Source organism: Tachypleus tridentatus, chromosome 8 (genome assembly GCF_004210375.1).
Source record: "Tachypleus tridentatus isolate NWPU-2018 chromosome 8, ASM421037v1, whole genome shotgun sequence".
In the NCBI taxonomy this organism is placed as follows: Eukaryota; Metazoa; Arthropoda; class Merostomata; order Xiphosura; family Limulidae; genus Tachypleus; species Tachypleus tridentatus.
This window is the reverse complement of record NC_134832.1, coordinates 9,900,571-9,921,803: the sequence shown is the minus strand read 5'-3', so window position 1 is coordinate 9,921,803 and position 21,233 is coordinate 9,900,571. Positions and strand designations below refer to the sequence as shown.

General features: G+C 35.7%; 1 protein-coding gene across 7 annotated transcripts in view; it reads right to left on the bottom strand.

Moving 5' to 3' along the window:
* obe (activating signal cointegrator 1 complex subunit obelus) overlaps positions 1–21,233 on the bottom strand; it is a 241,105-nt gene that overhangs the window by 132,258 nt on the left and 87,614 nt on the right. For 6 of the 7 annotated variants that reach the window (XR_013032327.1, XR_013032326.1, XM_076517566.1 and 3 more), the window contains exons 12-13: positions 10,242–10,490; positions 9,492–9,626 (exon numbers count right to left, since the gene is read on the bottom strand). Coding sequence is in view for 5 of the 7 variants with exons in the window: in XM_076517566.1 (XP_076373681.1) it covers positions 9,492–9,626; positions 10,242–10,490 (384 nt within the window). In the remaining 2 variants the exon portion in view is untranslated. The remainder of the gene's footprint in view (positions 1–9,491; positions 9,627–10,241; positions 10,491–21,233) is intronic. The other variant, XM_076517564.1, reaches the window with a different exon arrangement.

Here is a 21,233-nt window from a genome sequence, read left to right as displayed (position 1 = left end):
AACACTTTAATCTAAATTTAATTTGATCTATAATTAGTTCTTTAATATGAATATTTCTAAACACAAAATTTGACAGATATTTGAATTTTGTATTTGTTAGTTCAAATAGTTGTTTTGATATAAATTTCACCAGATTAAAAGATTTGTCAAGCACAGAATCCAAACATTTACAAAAACTTTAAAAATAAATTACTTTCTTTCAACTTTCACTTTTATTCCCATTTTTATTTTGTTTATTTCTACAAATATTTATTTCAAATAAATTTCTGATACAAGAATCCTTACTTATAACTTCAGCAGTCAAGTTTACTTGCTTGCAGGTAATACTTCGTGAACACTCAATTGAGCTTACAGTTTGCTAGTACATAATTTTCAAGAACGTTAAGCCAAGAATACCAGACCAATTAAAACAAAATGTATTTATATGACTGGAACCTACACATTTATTGGTTACTGTTTAAGCATGGTAATATACGAAGCAAGATGTTCATAAGCACTTACATACATTTACACCTGTACCAGCACTAAAATTCCAACCACCCAAGAAAGAAGATAACTTGCATCCAAATACTTAGGTTTATTGGACTGGATACAACTCTGTCATACAGAATCGTATCATAAATATTTTGTTTCACTTTCATAAAGCAGTTTAGACAATTTTTGTTGCAACTACTGTATTGTAAAGAAAACAGTCATTCTATCCTATGGTGTTCTTGGAGCTGGAATTTGAACAGTTTCTGCAGGATGCATCTGCTTACTGGATAAGCCCATGGACTATCTATAAAGTCATAACATAAACATTATATAATACTTTAGACAGTTGTCATTGAAACCATTATACTGTCAACATGTTGGTATATCATACCCCATTATGTTTACAAACCAGGGAAAGTTCCAGGAATTGTGCAACAAAAGCTTATTTGATACAGATCATGTCAAAATAAGTAAGAAGCAGCAATTAATTTCTTTACATGAAGTAGGTTTCTACTTCAGCTACTAACAGTAGATAAACATAGAAAATAGGTGTGAAAAGATTAGAAGAAACTCTCAGGAATTTTAGTTTAGAGATTAGTGTTCCCTACTGATAAAAGATAGACAATACTATTCATTTTGTTTCATCTAGTTTCTAACTCAGGTCCTAAGTGTAAAATTACTAAGGAAAACAATAGTAAAGGTGAGAAGTATAAATTCTTCGAAGCTCTGTGTTCAATGTAGTAATGATATTATACAATGTATTTTGCACATTGCAACATTTATTTTCATTATGCAACACGATGAATCAAGTATAATTTTACAGCAGAGGAAATGAGAGATGAAATGTACATTTTTAATTAAAAGAATTTTAGATATTTAAGTATAAGGTTATTTATGTTTCACATTTTCTTCATTTATATTATAACAGTAACTAAAATGATAAAGAAAGAAAATTAATAAAAATATTCATAGTCTGTGCATTATGCTATTTAATAAGAGAGTGTGAGCTGCCTGTGTAAAGCATGATTTTCAACTTGTTACAGGGTATTTCAAAGGTCAATAAAACAATTAAAGAATATAATTAGATATATATACCGATATGATAATTAAGCTATTTACAATTAATATTTGTGGTTTCCTGTCACAATCTGCAATCCTTCTAGTATAAAAGAAAGGGTAATTTAGATTTCCTAATTTTTATGATGGTTACAAGGTCATTCAAATTGACAAATATAAAGCTTTATTGAAAAAAAAGTTTGATAATTATTTACCAGAATATAGGAATTACGCAAACAAAACTTGACAACTCTTAGACAATGAAATGTATGTCTAATCTTATAATCAAAATTACATGTTGAATAGTTAAGAAGCAATTTTATGAGAAAGTCTTCAATTAAAAACAATTAATTTCAAAACATGATACGTGTATGAAAGCCTTATGATGTTTACCAATAACCTGCAGAAATTTATGAAGATACTAAAAATTATCAAAAATTACAGTTCAATTACTCTCATAGATACATTCATGGTCATAAGATGAGTAGGTTCCACCGAGCCCAAAATAGAAGGGTTAACATCATTAATACTGATATAGTATTCCACTATCATTAAACCTAATTAAGGCTAAAATTAGGTTCAGATTATTGGGAATTTAACATAACATTATTTAAATTGGATATTATTACAAGCTTTTTCTTTCTGAAGAGTTGAGAAAGACCTTGTAGCAGAGGGTGTTGTATGCTAGCTACTATCTTTTTGTATAGTAGTTCAAAACTAGAAATAGATAAACCTAAAATATTTCTCAGCTATCATAACATATATGTATTACTTACATTGTTCTATACATTTAGAAAATTATGGTGTAGATTTAACTTCCTTTATTTAAGTTCAGTTAATCAGTTGTTTTTTTACAATGATATACACATACATTTCTTGGTCCCCCAGTTCTGTTTTGTTTGTTTGTTTTTGAATTTCGCACAGAGCTACTTGAGGGCTATCTGTGCTAGCCGTCCCTAATTTAGCAGTGTAACACTAGATGGAAGACAGCTAGTCATCACCACCCACCGCCAACTCTTGGGCTACTCTTTTACCAACGAATAGTGGGAATGACCATCACATTATAAAGCCCCCATGGCTGAAAGGGCGAACATGTCTGGCACGACAGGGATGCGACCCCACGACCCCCCAGTTCTAGTCACTGGAAAAAGAAACTTTTTATAATGTATACAAAGATTGGTTGGATAGTTGGTTGGTGGATCTAGTGTTTCACGGCACAAAGCAGGTAGGCTATCTGCACCAAACATTTGGTAAAAAGTTAAGAAGTAAATTTAATAAAATTCGTAAAAGGATATTTAGGTAAAAACAAAACAAAGTTAAAAAAAACACAAATAGCCTAAAACCAATGTTTACATCTAGTCTACAACGTTAAGAGATAAACTACAGTAATTCAAGTTGTCAAGAGCCTTCTGTACCATAACTGTAACTGTCATAAATCACCAGGAAGACTAACAGGTAAATACAAAAACCACCATCAGTCACCTGAAGTTGGCCTATCCACTCCTGGTTCTGAGTTATTTGACATCATGGCCATTTTCAAAAAGGAAAGTAATAAAGAGGTTTTAAAAGCCGCGTAGAAAATTATAATAATAACTTGCCAGGATGACTAACGGGTAGTTCAAACAGCAGCATTAGTCACCTGAAGATGGCCTTTCCTGTCCTGCTTTCAAGTTATTTAATGTTACGGTCAGTTACAAATTTCAAATCAAACTTGATGAACTGTGATGTTTAAAAGAAAGCCACACTAAAAGGATGTAATATATAAATTAAATAACGTAAATGGCATTAAAAAGATAAATGGTCTTTAAAAAACTAACAACATTACCAAGGTGGACAGTGTCACCATCACCAATAACACTGTCTAACGTTAACACAAACCTTGGGACAGAACATGATTAAAATGATGCCATCGTTCAGAGTCATAACAACAGCAAGAAAGTAATATGTGGCTTATGGTGACCTGAGTGTTACACAGACTACATATTGGTGCATCAGTTCCAGATAAAAGAAAACGATGAGTTAAAAAATTGTGACCAATGCGTAGTCTAGTGAAGACAACTTCCTCCTTCCAATCCTTACAGAAGCAAGATGGTCATGTCCAATATAGGGTTTTATTTGGAAAAGCTTTTTTTCGCGTTGCTCACTCTAAGTCGACTGCCAGCTGGCACAGAGCCAAGCCTTGAATACAGGACCACGTATTGGACAGGCACAACAGTCATAGTGCCACAGCAGATAGAGTTTGTGTCGGCGAGATCATTCTCGCAAATACCAACGTGGCCCGGTATCCATAAAAACTGGATAAAAGTAGATGTTAAAGTGAAATGGACCAATCAGTTTTGAATACCAGCGACAACAGGGTGTGAATCAACATGAAACAATTCCAGGGCCAGTAGAGAACTAAGTGAGTCAGTATAAATAGTGCAGTTTGAATACTGCTTAGCCTCTATGTGATCTAGGGCAAGAGAAATGGCATACAGTTCAGCAGTGAACACAGAAGCTGTAGAGGATATTCTCCACACAACCACCAAAACACCAGTTTGAAGGAATCTTGGGATCCTTCCCAGGCTTGAAGAAAGGCAGGACAATAGCCTGGCATCAGGCAACAGGAAAAACATTCTCCGGGCAGATCAAATTAAAAACAACCAAAAGGATAGTAAGAGAAGCAGGAGATAGATGGCGAAGCATCTCCTAGTGTATATCATTAGGTCAACAGACGTACCACCAGACTGATGAAGGGCCAGTTTAAGTTTCACCAGTTTAAAGGGATGATTATAGTCATAGAGACAATCAGCTCGAAAGGAAAGAGATGATTGCTCTGCCCAAGTCTCGATGGCTAACAAGGTGGAAGTAGAGGGAAAAGTGCTGGATATCTGGCAAAATCTTTCACCTAGAGTATCAGCTAGGCTATGGGTATCAGTTACTTCCTGGCCATCAGAGAGCAAGATCGAGAGGGGTACAGAGTGATATTGCCCACTGACCTTTCGAATGTTGTCCCATATGACTTTTGAACTGGTGGAAGAGGATATATTGGTTGTGAACTTAACCCAAGATTCCTTCTGGCTTTGATGTCTTACCCATCGAGCAAGTGCATTGGCCTGCTGGAAAGCGATATGGTTCAAGAGTGTGGGATATCTACGGAAAGTATCCCATACCTGTTATTGAGCCTTCCGTGCCATGAGCCAGGCAGGATTCCACCATGGATCACTATATAGTGGAAAACACGTCGAGGTTTTAGGAATACATTGAACAGCTGTTTGTATAATACAGTCAGTTACTGCTACCACAGAGACATCTATTGATGGCTTACAGACAATGGCAGAATCAAGTTCTGTGACAACAGTGAAAGAGGGCCAGTTTGCTTGATCCAGCTTCCACTGGGGCATGCAGGTTGGGTGGCATTGACCACGGCCAGTCTCTCTCAAGGTTACAGGGAAATGATCACTGAAAAATGGGAGAATAATGAAGGGGAACAAACTGATAGATCAATGGCAGTAAAAAACTGACTAGGCACATGGAAATAAGTAGAAGAACCAGTATTGAAAAGAGAAAGGTTGTGATCAGAAAGCATATGCTCTACAGAGCAACCCCTCCTTTCAATATCAGTACTTCCCCACAGGAGATGATATCCATCATAGTCCCCCAGGATGAAAGAAAGAGACGACAAATGTTCAATGAGAGCATCAAGGTCTGATTGATTGTATGTCTCTCCGGGACAGATAGAGAGAACAAACAGAGATGGTATGACCCAAGGAAACACGGATGGCTATGGGCTCCAAGGGTGTGTCAAGTAGCAAAGACAGGGTGGGTACATGTTGATCAAACAACAGTACCACTCCTCCATCAAACAGCCTGTCATTTTTGTATAAAGAAAACTGCCAAAAGGTGACTGTATCGGTAGGTTTCAGAAATGTTTCCTATAAGGAGAGACAAATATTTCCGTGGTAGGAAGCAATCAGTGTTTTGATGTCATCCAGATGAGAACAAAAACCCTTGACAGTTCCATTGTAACAGAGTGGCCATTTTTATTTACATGTAGGCAAATTCTGTTTCTGACCACGTCTTTTTTCCTTACTGTCCTTATTCAAGGGAGGCCTGTCGACCTCCATGGATCCTGCCCTGAGTAAATTGGGCAGGTCTTTGCTGTTGGAGGGGGATTCCAGTGACTGAGGACGTGAACAAATGATTGTTTTGCATCTTGGGGTGGGAGAAGATGTAGTCAAGGAAATGCCTGTACTTAGAGCCAAAGGATGTGTATCTTGGGGTTTGGTGGAATGTATGCAAGGGACAGAGATAGGTGTCAACATTGATTTGTCAACTTTTTTAACCATGGAGGTCCAAAGACTTTTCATTTGTTTTGAGAATGATGCTTTTGGAGGCACAGAGAGATCTGTCTGCACTCCCACTGTAGTTGTGAAACGAAGTGCAGCAGCATACGTCCGAGATGAGGTGGTGGATAGCACTTTTTGAGCCTCAAAATAAGTAATATTACGAATTATTTTCAAACAATGCACCTCTATTTCTTCACCCCATTTAGGGCAAGAACGAAAGTAGGATGGGTGAGAGCCATTGCAATTGATGCAATGAGGGTCTATTTCACACTCGTAGGCATCATGGTCCTTGACATTGACAAGAGCACATGTCAAGGAACCACAACATGACGTCTTTGAGTGACCAAACTGTTGACACTGGAAATATTGGAGAGGGATTGGAATGTATGGACGTACTTTGCAATTAAGATAACCTGCCTTGATGGTGGCAGGCAGATGTGGTGACGTAAATGTCAGAATGAGAACATTGGTCGGCACCATGATTCTATCTTTCCAAGTGGAGATATGCCTCATTGCAAAAACTCCTTGGGTGGTGAAACCAGCAAGAATCTCTGACTTTGGGATGTTCTTCAAATCCCTGTCAACAATAAATCCTCATGATGAATTCAAAGTAGCATGAGGTGTAACCTCAATTGGTATATCCCCAATTGCCTTTGAATGCAAGAAGAGTTCACTCTGTTGAGATGCAGATGTTTCCACCAATAAGTCACCAGATCGAAGCTTCTTTACTGACTTTGGAGAGCCAGCAAGTTCCTCTAGTCCATTCTGAATGAAGAAGGGAGATATTTGCCCTAAAAGTTTGTCTGAAAATGAATGCAATATAAGAAAATGAGGTATAACAGCTGGTACACATGGTGAGGATTGCTGCTCATAATCTTCAAGACATGGTCATTTACCTATAGACTGTTTTCTCACTATTTTATTAAGGTTTTTAATTGGAGTATCTATAATAAAGAAAGGGAAATTTCAGTGCCAACTGACCCCACCCACCATGGAGCCCTACGAGGGGATGCACTACAATGAGAAACAAGGACACTGCAGCAACACCAGGGTTTCGTGAGCACCATACCCAAACACCAGCATCAGATACAATGTCCACAGCACCCGTTCAGAACATCCAACACTGGTACTTGGTTGACCCTTGCCCAAGTGGACCAGCTGACTGGCCCAAGACTGCCCGTCTACAGGAATTCAAGGCAAAAGGATTGTTAGGATTGGACCCGTCAACCACCAGGATCCTCTCCTCCCCTTCACAGGTTGCTACACATGGGAAACACGTGGGTGGATGTTTAGATCCCAGAGGAGATAAACTGAAAAAACAGAACCTTCCCTGAGAGGTCCTCTCACCACATACATGAATCCACACCAACAGATATACAAAGATGAAAGTATGGAAAATATTTAGCAACATCTCCAGTAATCATTACGGGATTCCCAACTGATTTGTTAAAAATGGATGTTTTAACTCAATTCACTGAACTCTTATTTTGTTTATAATAAAAATATTTACTCATTTTATGCTCTAATGCATATAAATTGCAAGTTCTGGACAATCTTATTCCTGTACACAGTTGTTCAGTTGCTGGTTTGTTTTCTAGCTTTTTCTCGGTATATAGGTCATTTTGTGATAACGTCATTATGAATCTACACATACTATAACTTTGAATATACCAATTTTATCTTAAAAATATGGCGAGCTTTCAGTAAATTACAAATCTGTTGTACACGAAAAATGTTTTAATAAAGTATATTTACTACAGTTTTATGCAAATATAGTTTTATTCCTGCAAAAGTTCAATTAATCTGTTTTTGTTGGGTTTTTTAACCCTCTCTCTTGGTATACAGGTCATTTAGTAACTAATATGCAATTATGAAATTATACATACTATAAATCTGATATTACTTAAGTTATCTTAAAGAAATTTGAGTATTTGTAAACACCACAAGTGTGTTGTACACAACAAAAAGCATTTTAAAGAATAACTTTACTAGATTCCTAGGCAAATTACAAGTCATCTGAATGAAATATGAATGAAATGTTGAGAATAAAACATACTTATTTTAATTCCCCACAGTTTTCATATTTTATTACAATAACCTCCAGAATCCTTTAAATAAATATCAAAAGAGTTTCTACTAAAATAAAGCAGTAAATCACGAGGTGAAACCCCAGAGCATGTTATGGTAAACAATCTCTTAAAAAGTTTTTCTTCTCAAATAAAGCACTAAATCATGAGGTGAGAACTTAGAAGAGACACAAATGCTTTGAATCCAAATTGAAATGATGATATTGATATCAAAAGTATGATCATCCACAGTACATGGAGATTGAAGCATACATACCCACTCAAAATTGCAAGTGCTCCCAAAAATTACTTGCATGAGCACCAATATCTAAGAAAGGAGGAAAAACTAAAATAACTGACCCAAAGTCTAGAGCCCAAGAAGAGCAAGGATGGAACACAGAAACAGGAGATGAAAACAGAACATAATATACCTGAATAATCAAAACCAGCAAAGAGATAATGTCTGGGTAAGTCCATCAAAATGATATGTGATTAACAGGCATATTCAGGAAGGGTTAAAAAACTACCTGAACCCAAAACTTCCCAATTACTGAAAACCATGATATGACAATTGTTGGTTTATTTTGTTTGTTGCATGAAATTTGTCATCACCCAAAGGACCAGATCCATCATTTCATGAGCCAAGAATCATGGTTCTGATCAGCTAGGCAAGGGTAGTATTTCTGCTGTAGCTACTAATATAGTCATGACCACTTAGAACTGCAAATGCATAAATCACAGAAATGAAAAAGAAGAGAAGATAAAATAATTTGTAACTCTCAAAAAAGAACCAACATGGAAAAGAACAATGTATTTAATGCAGAAATATGGAAAAAGCAAAACCTAGTGGATAAGTGAATCAAGCTGGTGGTAAAAACATTTCTATTTAATAAGATTCCAACTGAAAAGTGGTTAACAGCTGCAAGATTAGAGAGAGTGCTAGTTACAATAGGGATAGTGTCACACTCGTGTTGATGGAGATTTGCTGCATAATCATTTGTATGTGAAGATGCACAAATAAGTGAAAGTATCAATACTAGAGGCAAAGAAAACATTTGTGTTGATAGAGAGCAGTACATGTCAAGAAAGCTTTTTGTGAGAGGAGGTAAGATATTGTGATGGAAAATAATTTTTATAAATGTATTATTAAGGACAATAAAAAAATTCCAGAAAAATTAAATTTAGAAATTAAAGTCTCAAAAACAGGTAAAAATATAAAAAATCATATGTTTATAATTCTACATATATGTAACACATCTTTAAAAACACATAAGAAAACTTCAGACACTATAATAAACCTAAAACCTGCAGCAATAATTATAAAGTTAGATTTTATTTGAAATCTGAAAACCCAGGTAATACTGTAAAAAGATGTAGGTATACTTTTTATGCAACTTAAACATTTCCAGTTGTTTCTAATATTGCAACAAAAATATACCACACTTGTTACACGTGGTTCTATAATGAATTTGTATTACAAATAAAATGTTTGATAAAAAAGATAATAAACTGTAGTTCTTTTCAATTAAAATATTACAGTAATGTGAAATAAATATCTAGTTCTAACCTGCTTTTCCACTGCACCAAACTGAGGGTTCTGATCAGCACAGAATAAGTATAACTGTCCTTTATTCTGTGCCATTTCTTTCAGTATTATGGCAGTTCTGACAGTAGCATTTCGAGCATGAACGAATACCATCACCTTAAAAAAACAACTTTTGACCATTAAAACAGTGTAATTTTTTTCAAAAAACCATAAATATGCTTGAACTTCAAATTATCCAACAATCTCGAAAATCAATGAAATAAACATCTTTCTTGAAGATGAATGGTGGGAGATATGGATGCTTTGGGATTATTATTTTCTCTTTGAAAAGTACTTTTCAAGTTGATTTAGTGATATCGTTGAACATGTATCTTGATATTGTTTAGTAAATAATAAATAAGCAACCTATACAACAGGCATAAAACAAGTAACACATTAATACACAGATGAACACTTCTCACAGATGTAAGGGAATGAGTCTTTCTATTCAAATTAAGTAAGATTTCAAATGATTGCAGCAAATGTAAAACCATAAAAACCTGTAAAACTACAATTAATACTTCATGAAAGAAATGTAGTAAACTCATAAAAATATTTTTGTTAAATGTTTCAATATTTCAAGTTTTATACTACAAGGTACAAAACTTTGTAAAAAAAAAATAATTTAAAATTATTACACTGAAAGATAATGACACCAATTTCATTTAAACATCTTTACAGTTGCTCAAAAGTAATCATTGGTTTTGACCAATTTAATTTATCAAACTCTACCTGATGACCATTCTCCACTGTACTGGATACTTTTTGATAACAAACCTCATCCATTTCTTGTAGCTGCTGCAGTGGGTTCTGGGATTTAACACCAATAAAAGTTAGGGCAAGAGGTACAGGTCGAAACCTTCCATCAAAGAAAAACAAACCAGTATGTGGTGTAACACAGAGAAATTTAGCCACATCCAGATAGTTGGGCAATGTAGCAGAGAGCCCAATAATTCGGATCATACTCTGAGAATACTCAACCTGTTGTCAGAGAAATATTTTTGAAACATACAATTACAGAAAGTCACATATAAACCACTCATTTTTAATAAATTGACATGCACATAGGTTTTACTAAATATATAACTAAAATACAGAATTAAACAAATTTTACTGGGATAATAAAACATATCATGCATGCAACTCTAAACCAGAGTTGAAAAACATTTTCTAATAAAATCAATAAAGAGAGTTCCATCAAAGTAAAAACTGAAAAAAAAATATCTGAAATATCATTTTAAAAAATTGTAAATTTAAGGTCTTATAGTAACTAAAAGGTTATGATACTAAAAGTAAACTTGACCTGTCAATTTATTACCTTAACAAAACTACTTTGTATCATAGTTATGTGGTTTCACACATAGTGCTAGAGTAATTGTTAATGTGCGAGATTAAAAAGAACAATTCTTAGTAGGTATGCAGCTTTCAGAAAGTATTATAAACCTCAACTAGACTGTACAAGAGTAATTTTCAGTAGCTAAAATCTCAACTAAAGATTGTTAAATATAAATTCATAACTTTACTGAGTATTCTTTACTGAATAACTAATTACCATATTTAAGTGTACAGATTCTAAGTACAAAGAAAGATATTAATTGTCACTAAATTACTAAACATACTTTTTAACAGGTACAAGTTTAAGGAGATAAATATGCAGGCCTAAAAATCAGCAATTACATATAATTACATACACTGCATTTCCAAAGATGCCAACTATTTCAAATGACTGAGCATAACGATTGTAGACAGAGCACTATATGATTTGCAGCAACTAGGCCTGACCAATGTCTCTAAGCTGTTTATTATTATATTATTATTATAACTATTATTATTTATTACTGCTATGGATTGCTCATTTATGACTGTGTTTTGTGTATTTAATAAATAAATTAAAAAAATTCTTTTGAATTTTTTTTCATATTCTGAATTCTTACTCATAAATGTCGTTATCTGCATCGTTTTTGTCATCACCTCAGCCTTTTGTTGGTGAGATGCCGATTGTGAATGTCTGGAACAATCATTTATCCCACCATGCGACACACAAAAATGGATGTGACAAACTCCACAAAACGCATCACTGTCACTGACTTTTGTTGCAATGACTGAATAATTTGCACTATACTCTTTCCTAAACTTTTGATTCACAGTTTTAGTCCTTTTAAATTTGCCAGAAACAAGACAATCTGGTGAACGAGGCCTCTTTTTTTCCATCTTGTGAATGATCGCATTGGTGTTTCTATGCTGCTTAGAATACGAGAAATACCCACTGACGTGAGACCTGATTGGCTGACAAGCACTGATGGCGTAACTACGGATTCCCCCTCGTATCCAGATTGGAAAAGAACCACACTCAAACTATTTGTAGACGTCGGAGATACAAATATTTTTTATTATTTCAAGCACAAACATGATTATCACAAGTAGCCATTTCAACTATATCTTTTATTTATTATCAAAATTTATTTCTATCTCTCTGGAAATATTCTTTTGACTCCTTTCACGCCCTGGGAGAACAATTTATCACTTTATTGTGTAGGCCTATATAATATATAACAATTTGGGAGTTGCAACAAGTCGTAACGTATACACCAAAATCGTAATGATTACACTCAAATCGTAATGGTTGACATCTCAGCATTTCGTGATAAATACCAAGTAGAACAGCAACTCTGTCAATTTATTTTTTTTACTTATAACTTCAAAAAGTAGATTTTATGGAAAATAAAACTGTTGATAAATAATTAAAATACTTAATATAAGAAGTCCCTTATCACTGAATTCAGTACATTGCTATAATTGTAAACAACAGGCATTATGTTATCTTTTTTCTTCTTCCCCCCCCCCTTTTATGGTCGTTACGATTCTCACACACAAATAAAAGGTTGGTTGGTTGGTTGATTTAGTGTTTTATGGCACAAATGCCCAGTAAAAAGGTAAAAGTAAATTCGGTAAAATTCATAAAAGGAAATTAAGGTAAAACACAAAAAAGTTAAAAAAACAAATAAATAGCATAAAACCAATGTTTACATCTACTCTACAACATCAAGAGAAAAACTACAGTCATTCAAGTTGTAAATGACTTTCTGTAGCATGACTGTAATAATCATAACTCGCCAGGAAGACTAACAGGTTAAGTACAAAAACCACCATCCGTCACCTAAAGTAGGCCTTTCCAGTCCTGATTTCGAGTTACTTAATGTTACAATCACTTTCCAATTTCAAATTGAACTAGATGAACTATGATTATTAAAAGGGAGCCACATTAAAAAGTGTAAAGTATAGATTAAAAAACTTAAATAGCATTAAAAAGATTAATGGCCTTTAAAAAACAAAAAACAGTGTCACCATCACCAATAACACTGTCTAATGTTATGGACAAAACTTGGGAAAAAAACATGCTTAAAATGGTGCTGTCATTGTGAATCATAACGATGACAAAAAAGTAAATTGTGGCTTAATGTGATCTGAGTGTTGCACAAACTACACACTGGTGCATCGGTTCCAGATAACAGAAAATGAGTTAAAAAAATGTGACCAATGCTTAGTCTACTTAGAACAACTTCCTCTTTTTGATCCTAACTGTAACAAGACGGCCAAAGTCCAACATTTTTTATTTCGAAAAGCTTTGTTTCACATTGCTCACTCCAAGTCGACTACCAGCTGGCACAGAGCCGAGCCTTGAATACAGAACCATAGTCCATGTATGGGAGAGGAACAGCGGTGATAGTGCCAGAGCAAATAGACTTAGCAACAGGGTCGGCGATATCGTTCCCGCAAATACCAATGTCTCCTGCTATAAAAAAAAAATGGATAGAAGTAAATGTTAAAAAGAAATGGGCCAGTTGGTTTTGAATATCAGTGAAAACAGGGTGTGAACCAACGTGAAGCGATACCAAGGCCAGTAGAGAACTAAGCGAGTCAGTATAAATTGTGCAGTTCGAATACTCCTAAGCTTCTATGTGATCTAGAGCAAGAGAAATGCCATACAGTTCAGCAGTGAACACAGAAACTGTAGAGGAAATTCTGCGTGCAACCACCGAACATCAACAAACCATGGCAAAGCCCACACAGTCACCTAATTTCAAACCATCTGTATAAATAAGAATGGAAGGATGGTTAAAAAAGATGTTCAGAAAATAGCAGACAGCATTTCCAATCAAAGGTGACTACTTTTCTCAGATAACTTAAAGATAGGTCACAATTGGGGTCTGTAAGATGTCATGATGGGACGGGCTGACCAGTGGATTCAGCAATGTTATCCAAGAACAGACCCAATTCATCAAACTGCACCTGGATACAAAGGCAATGGCAAAAGAAGCAATGGCAGGTCGTCTGATCTGAAAAAACATGGCCCATCGAGGAAGAAAAACACAACCCCAGGTGGGATGCTTTGGTGAGGAACAAAGTTTCAAAGCATATGGTAAAGACTGTTGCAAACGGCAGAGATGCATAGAAAGTTCATGCGACTCTATGTATAAGCTCAAAACTGGGAAAGTGCAGAAAGCCCCAGTGCAGAGCCAAAGTCCTCGATGATGAATAGGGTCGATCCGCTCCCTAAGTGGTGGTAGAGAGGACAAAGAGGATGTTCAGTGCTCTTGTGCATTTGACCCGTAGCTGCTTGATCTATGGTATAAAGGTTAGCTTACAGTCAAAGATAAACCCCCAGGAATTAGTCTCAGAGCCCATAGGCAGCACAACTTCCCTGATACGAGGTTCAGGATCAGGGTGAATACCACGTTGACAGCAAAAGTGCAGACAAATGGTTCTAGAGAGAGAGAAGATAAAGCTATTTGCTGCGGTCTACTTCAGTAAACGATTGAGGGCAGTCTCTACCTGCTGCTCAACATACCTCATGAGATGTGAAAGTCGTCGACATATAACCCGTTTGCAAAAGTGAGAGGGAGTTGTTAAGTGATGGAATTAATCTTTATACTGAAAAGTGTGACACTCAGAACACAACCCTGAAGGACTCCAAGTTCCAATAGAAAAGAACGGGAAAATGTCGAACCCACACGAACTTGGAATCTCCTGTCCATTAAAAAGTGTTTAATAAAAATGGGCAACCCATATATATGGAGGTCTCGCAAAATGCCATACCTCATTGTAGTATTATAAGCCTTCTCAATGTCAAAGAATATTCGTACAAGATGTTGTTGTTTGATAAAGGCTTTTCTGATTGACGTTTCAAGTTGAATTAGATAGCCCGTGGTAGAGTGCTGTCATCAGAACCCACACTGGGTGGACAAGAGGAGGTTGTTTGATTTGATGAACCAAACAAGACGAGCATTAACCATCCTCTCTAAGGTCTTACAGAGACAGCTTGTCAAAGCAATTGGACAGTAGTTTGAAGGAATCTTGGGATCCTTCCCATGCTTGGAGAAAGGCAGGACAATAGCCTGGCATCAGTCATCAGGAAAAACATTCTCCAGCCAAATCCAATTAAAAACAACCAGAGGATAGCAACAGAAGCAGAAGATAGATGGTGCAGCATCTCATAGTGTATATCATCAGGTCCAACCGACATATTGTGAGATCAATGAAGGGCCAGTTTGAGTTCCACCAGTGTAAAGGAACGATTATAGTCAAAAAGACAATCAGCTCAAAAGGAAAGTGGTGATTGCTCTGCCTGAGTCTTGATGGCCAAGAAGGTGGAAGAAGAGGCAGAAATGCTACATACCCAGCAAAAGCTTTCACCTAGAGAATCAGTGATGTTATGGATATCAGTTACTTCCTGGCCATCACAGAGCAAGATCAAGAGTGATATTGCCCACTGACCTTTTGAATCTTGTCCCATATGACTTTGGAACTGATGGTAGAAGATATGCCATTTGTGAACTTAATCCATGACTTTGACGTCTTACCCATCGAGCAAGTGCATTGGCCTGCTGGAAAGCGATATGGTTCAAGAGTGTGGGATTTCTACAAAAAGTATCCCATACCTGTTATTGAGCCTTCCGGATGAGGATATAGTGAAAAACATGTTGAGGTTTTAGAAATACACTGAGCAGCTGCTTGTATAATACAGTCAGTTACTGCTGCCACAATAGCAGAATCAAGTTGTGCGAGAGCAGTGAAAAAGGGCCAATTTGCCTCATCCACCTTGCACCGGGGCACGGGAATCGGGTGGGATTAACCAATGCCAGTCTCTCTCAAAATTATAGGAAAATGATCACTGCCTCGTGGATTATTGTCAACCCTCCACGAAAAATAGGAAAATAATGAAGGGGAGCAAATTGAGAGATGAATAGCAGTGAAGGACTGACTAGGAAATAAATACAAAAACCAGTATTGAAAAGAGAAAAGTTGTGATCAGAGAGCATATGCTCTACAGAGCAACCCCTCCTTTCAATATCAACACTTCCCCACAAGGGATAATGTCCATTAAAAACCCCAGGATGAAAAAGGGAGACAGCAACTGTTCAATGAGAGCATCAAGGTCTGATTAATTATATGTCTTTCCAGGTGACAGAAAGAGAGAACAAACAGTGATGGTATGGCTCCAGGAAACACGGATGGCTACGGCCTCTAAGGGTACGTCGAGTGGCAAAGAGGATGGGCACATGCTGATCAGTAAACAATACCACCCCTCCATCCACTTGTCCATCACACAGCCCATCATTTCTGTATAGAGAAAACCGCCGAAAGATGACTGTGTCGGCAGGTTTCAGAAACGTTTCCTGTAATGAGAGACAAACAGGATCATAGAAAGTAACAGAGTTTTGATGTCATCCAGATTAGAGTGTAAACCACAACAGTTCCATTGTATCAAGGAAACCATTTTTATTTATGTACAAGGGAATTGGGAAGAAAACCCTTCTGTTTACAACCACATCTTTTTTCCTTAGTTTCCTTATTCAAGGGATGTCTATCGACCTACATGAATCCTGCCCTGGGTCGATTGGGCAGGTCTTTGCTGTTGGAAGGGGATTCCAGAGACTGAGGATGTAAACGAATGATTGTTTTGCATCTTGGGGTGAGAGAGGAAGATGGATTGGAAGAAATGCCTATACCTGGAACCAAAAGATGTGGATCTTGGGGTTTGGTGGAATGTATATAAAGGACAGATAAAGGTGAGAAAGTTGATTCAACTTTTTTAACCATGGAGGTCAGAAGATTTTGCATTTCTTTAGAGAACGATTTTTAGGAGGCAAAGAAAGATCTGTCTGCACTCCCACATAGCTGTGGAGCGATGTGCAGCAGAATACATCCGAGAGGAGGTGGTAGAACATCAATTTTCAAGCCTCAGGATAGGTGATGTTATGAATTGTTTTCTAACGCTGCACCGCATTTTATTCCAACCATTCAGGGCAAGAACAAAAGTAGGACGGGTGAGAGTCATTACAATTGATGCAATGAGGGTCTATTTCACACTCGTAGGCATCATGGTCCTTGCCACTGCAACGAGCACACGTCAAGGAACTACAACACGACGTCTTTGAGTGACCAAACCGTTGACATTGCAAACATTGGAGGGGGTTTGGAATTTATGGCCATACTCTACAATTAAGATAACCTGTCTTGATGGTGGCAGGCAGACTTGGTGAGGTAAAAGACAAAATGAGAACACTGGTATGCACCAGAATTCCATCTTTCCAAGTGGAGATACGCCCACTGCAGAAACTCCTTGGGTGAAGAAACCAGCAAGAATCTCCGACTCTGGGATGTTCTTAAAATCTCTCTCAAGAATAACTCCTCATGATAAATTCAAAGTAGCCTGAGATGTGACCTCTATAGGTATATCCCCAATTGCCTCTGAATGCAACAGGAGTTCACTGTGTCCAGATGTGAATGTTTCCACCAATATGTCACCAGATCGAAGCTTTTTTACTGACTCTGGAGAACCAGCAAGTTCCTCTAGTCCCTTCTGAATGAAAAAGGGAGATATTTACCTTAAAGGTTTGTCTGAAACTGAGTGCAATATAAGAAAAAGAGGTATAACAGGTGGTACACATGGTGAGGATTGCTGCTCAGATTCGTCAAGACATGGTCGTTTACCTATGGACTGTTTTTCACTATATATTAAGGTTTTTTAATTGGAGTATCCATAATAAAGAGAGGGAAATTTCGGTGCCAACTGAACCCACCCACCTTGGAGCCCTACGAGTGGATGAACTACAATGTGAAACAAGAACACTGCAGCAACACCAGGTTTTCATGACCACTGTACCCAAACACCAGCATCAGATATGTCTCCAACACCTGTTGAGAACATCCAACACTGGTACTTGGTTGACCCTTGCCCAAGTGGACCAGCTGAATGACTCAAGGGGGGCCACCCCAAGGCTGCCCATCTACAGGAATTCAAAGCCAAAATGGTGTGTTAGGGTTGGACCCCTCAACCACCTGGATCCTCTCCTCCCCTTCACAGATTGCCATACATGACAAATACATGGATGGATGTTTAGAACCCAGAGGAGGTAAAGTGAAAGGAAAGAACCTTCCCTAGGAAATTCCTTCACCACACCAAGGGGCACAAATAAAAGAATATATAAAATGTATGCACGACATTTTTATGTAAATTCTCCAAATAATATAATGTGTTGATATTTTATCTGTTAACTTATATAATTTCAAAAAGTAGATTTTATTAAAGAAATAAAACTGTTGATAAACAGTCAAAATATTAAATACGAAATGTCATGACTGAATTACTGTACTGCTATAATTCTCAACCATGATTCCATACATCTGATTCATTAAATCATTTTTGTTTTGCATTTTTGTGGTCACTATGTTTGTCAAAACACAAACAAAATAATTCATAAAATGTTGCATTTATAACATTTTTTTGTAACTTCTCTAAAGAATATCTCGTGTTAATGATATTTCATATTTTAACCTAAAAAATTTGAAAAAAGGTATAATGCATTCAAAGGGTTACTGGTTTACTAGTGAAGGAACCATTATTAATTACCCAATGACTGTGCATATGTTAAATGGTTTACTTTCAATTTTATTTTTCATTTCAGTTAAGATTCTTTTGCCTAATCTTTCAGAATCATCCATGAATATTTTCTTGGCTTGAAATTTACTATATGATGTTCGACTTAATTGGAACTTTGTAACCTTTTCTGCACAAACATAAAGAAAAGGTGCTGCACATCACAAAATGTTTAGTAATTTACAATCAAAATTTAATTAAACTATTTTTGTTTATGTTATACCAATTGGTATGGCATAAAATTGTTGCTAATAATCCATACTGTAATAGTACATATACGTTTTAAGTTCTTAATTTTACTGAACAATATTTTTAAAAAATTGGAACTTCCCTAGTGTGAGAAATGCAACACTTTATCACTAGACTTGTATTCTTCTCTATTTTATGAACCACCCCTCTAATGAGTAAAAAATTATTATAACTGGCTTTCTATAAAATCTTCTTTGCTCAAACAAGCCACAATTTTTATAGCCTTCAATCTTGTTTTATTACAGAGCCATCAAACAGAAAATCTAACACTCCTCTTGCCACACCAACCTATCACATCCTCTCTTTCAAGCTTAGTTAAGTGTTCTTATCATACACTTGTTACTAAATTATTTATTATCAACAGAAAGCCAAGATTTTCATCTATCAGTTGACACATTATATTACATAGGTTTCTGATTACAGAACTGTAAATTTCTGTTTAAAAGATTTGTTACCACAGGAAGCATATCAACTAACTTGAACAAATTTTCACAGCTCTTGTCACATAGTAGAAAATCAGTAAAATTGTTATAGTTATAATGTATTGTCTGTTTTTGCTTATTATTGTTTTATGCTCTATGGTGCATTACTTAATTAAATAATTATTTAGCACACTACCATCATCGGTATAAAAAAGCACATTAAGTGTAATCGATAGTTAACAGTGTAAAAAAAATTCAGGTAAGTACTTTATTTCCTGTGTTTCATTGTATTCTTTATCTGTTATTATAAAAGTAACTAAAGTGTAAAAACAAGTATTTCTTTAACATAAAATTTTGAGACAACATGGGACATATTGGTCCATTGCAGCTGTTCCACATTTAACAAACTTAACTTAAAAACATACTTAAAGCCAGCCCTTATCTTTTATATACTTAACAAGCCTTTTTTTAAAAATGTTTAAAGTTACTGCCTCTACAACATGTGAAGGCAACTCTTTCCAAAGACCACACATCCTGTTAGAAAAATAAAACTATTTTAATTGAACATGATTCCATCACTGCCAAAATTTATACTTGTTTCTTCTAGTCCTACTATTCTCACTGTTAAATAGAAAAACATTGATGCATCAATACTATCAATTCTCTTTAGTCTTAAACACCTCAATAAGATCCCTCTTAACTCTTCTTTTTTCAAGGTTAAGGTTAAATTAGGTAAAAAAAAAAAACTTTTCACAAGGCATGCAAATGAGCAGCTTAAAGTAGCTCGTGAATAATATAACTCAACGGTATAACATGAGCTCCACTTTCACCAATGATATGAATAGTGGTTAAGACAGGTTTTAACAGGGAGTAAAACAATAAAATTTATATATAAATAGATGTAAACAGTTATGAGTTTCAAAGTTCAGATTAACCAATTTTAAAATATAAAGTTTCACTAGAAACAAATGTTAAAATATATTTTGGAGATTTTATAAATTATGCATATGAAATTTAAAATTTTTTCTGATGAAAAAAGTCTTTCGATTTTAACATGAAAATGACTTTCCACTTGGACTGGTAAGAAAAAAAAAGACTGGACAAATCTCTCGACTTTATTAAAAAGTAGCTGGAGCATTCATCCCTTGAATGCAAATTTCGTAAATTTATCATGAATGAAAGGTTATCTCAGGAGAAGAAAAATCACTTAATTGTAAACAATGAAAAATGCTCACAGAAACTGCAAAACATAAAATGTGAAACTGACATTTGCATGTATCTCAAAACAAACTCAAAAAACTTTCATACCAAATTTGATGAGATGCAGCAAAGAGGATCACAATTGCTGGTAAAAAAATGCAAAAATGCCCATAAAACCTGCAAAACACAAAGCTGAAAATACACACATTAAAAGTTAAAAATACCAAAATTATAACAACTGTAAATATGTACAGTGTGCTCACATGGTTGGTCAATTCAACTGAGCCCATGTAAATTTGAAACCAAATATAAATCCAGCCATGCCAGTTGTACAAGATAAATAAAAATTTTGAAATTTAGAAAACTGAAAATAGTAACTATAAGAAGAAGTAAGGAAAGGCTGGAGTTACTGTAGATGTTCCTTACTCAAACTGTGTTACAAACCCCAATTTTGGCTCCATGCTGTTTCCTAGAATTACATTTGTGAAATCAAAATATATATTTGTAGTTTTAGAAAATAGTGGCTACAATATTTCTAGCATCGTTTACTTACTTTTTAAAAAATGAGGGCATGAATGAATAACTGTTCCATATTTCAGGGTCAAAGAAGGTGGACCTAAGTAGATGTCAGAAGACTGGGCTTAGGGAAGTGGGCCCAGGAAGTAACTAGAAGGAACAGTAGGGACAAAGACAGGAGTAGATGTACACTTGTCATGGAGGGCAAAAGACTCTTGATATGGTTTGAGAATGACTATGATGGAAGCACAGAAAGATCACTCTGCACTTCCACATAGTATGACAGCATATGCCTGAGATGGGGATAGGGACAATAATTTCCGAGCCTTGCAATGAGAAATGTTGTTAACTATCATTAATTGCCATAATTCTTCCTCCTCCACCTTCACAGGGCAA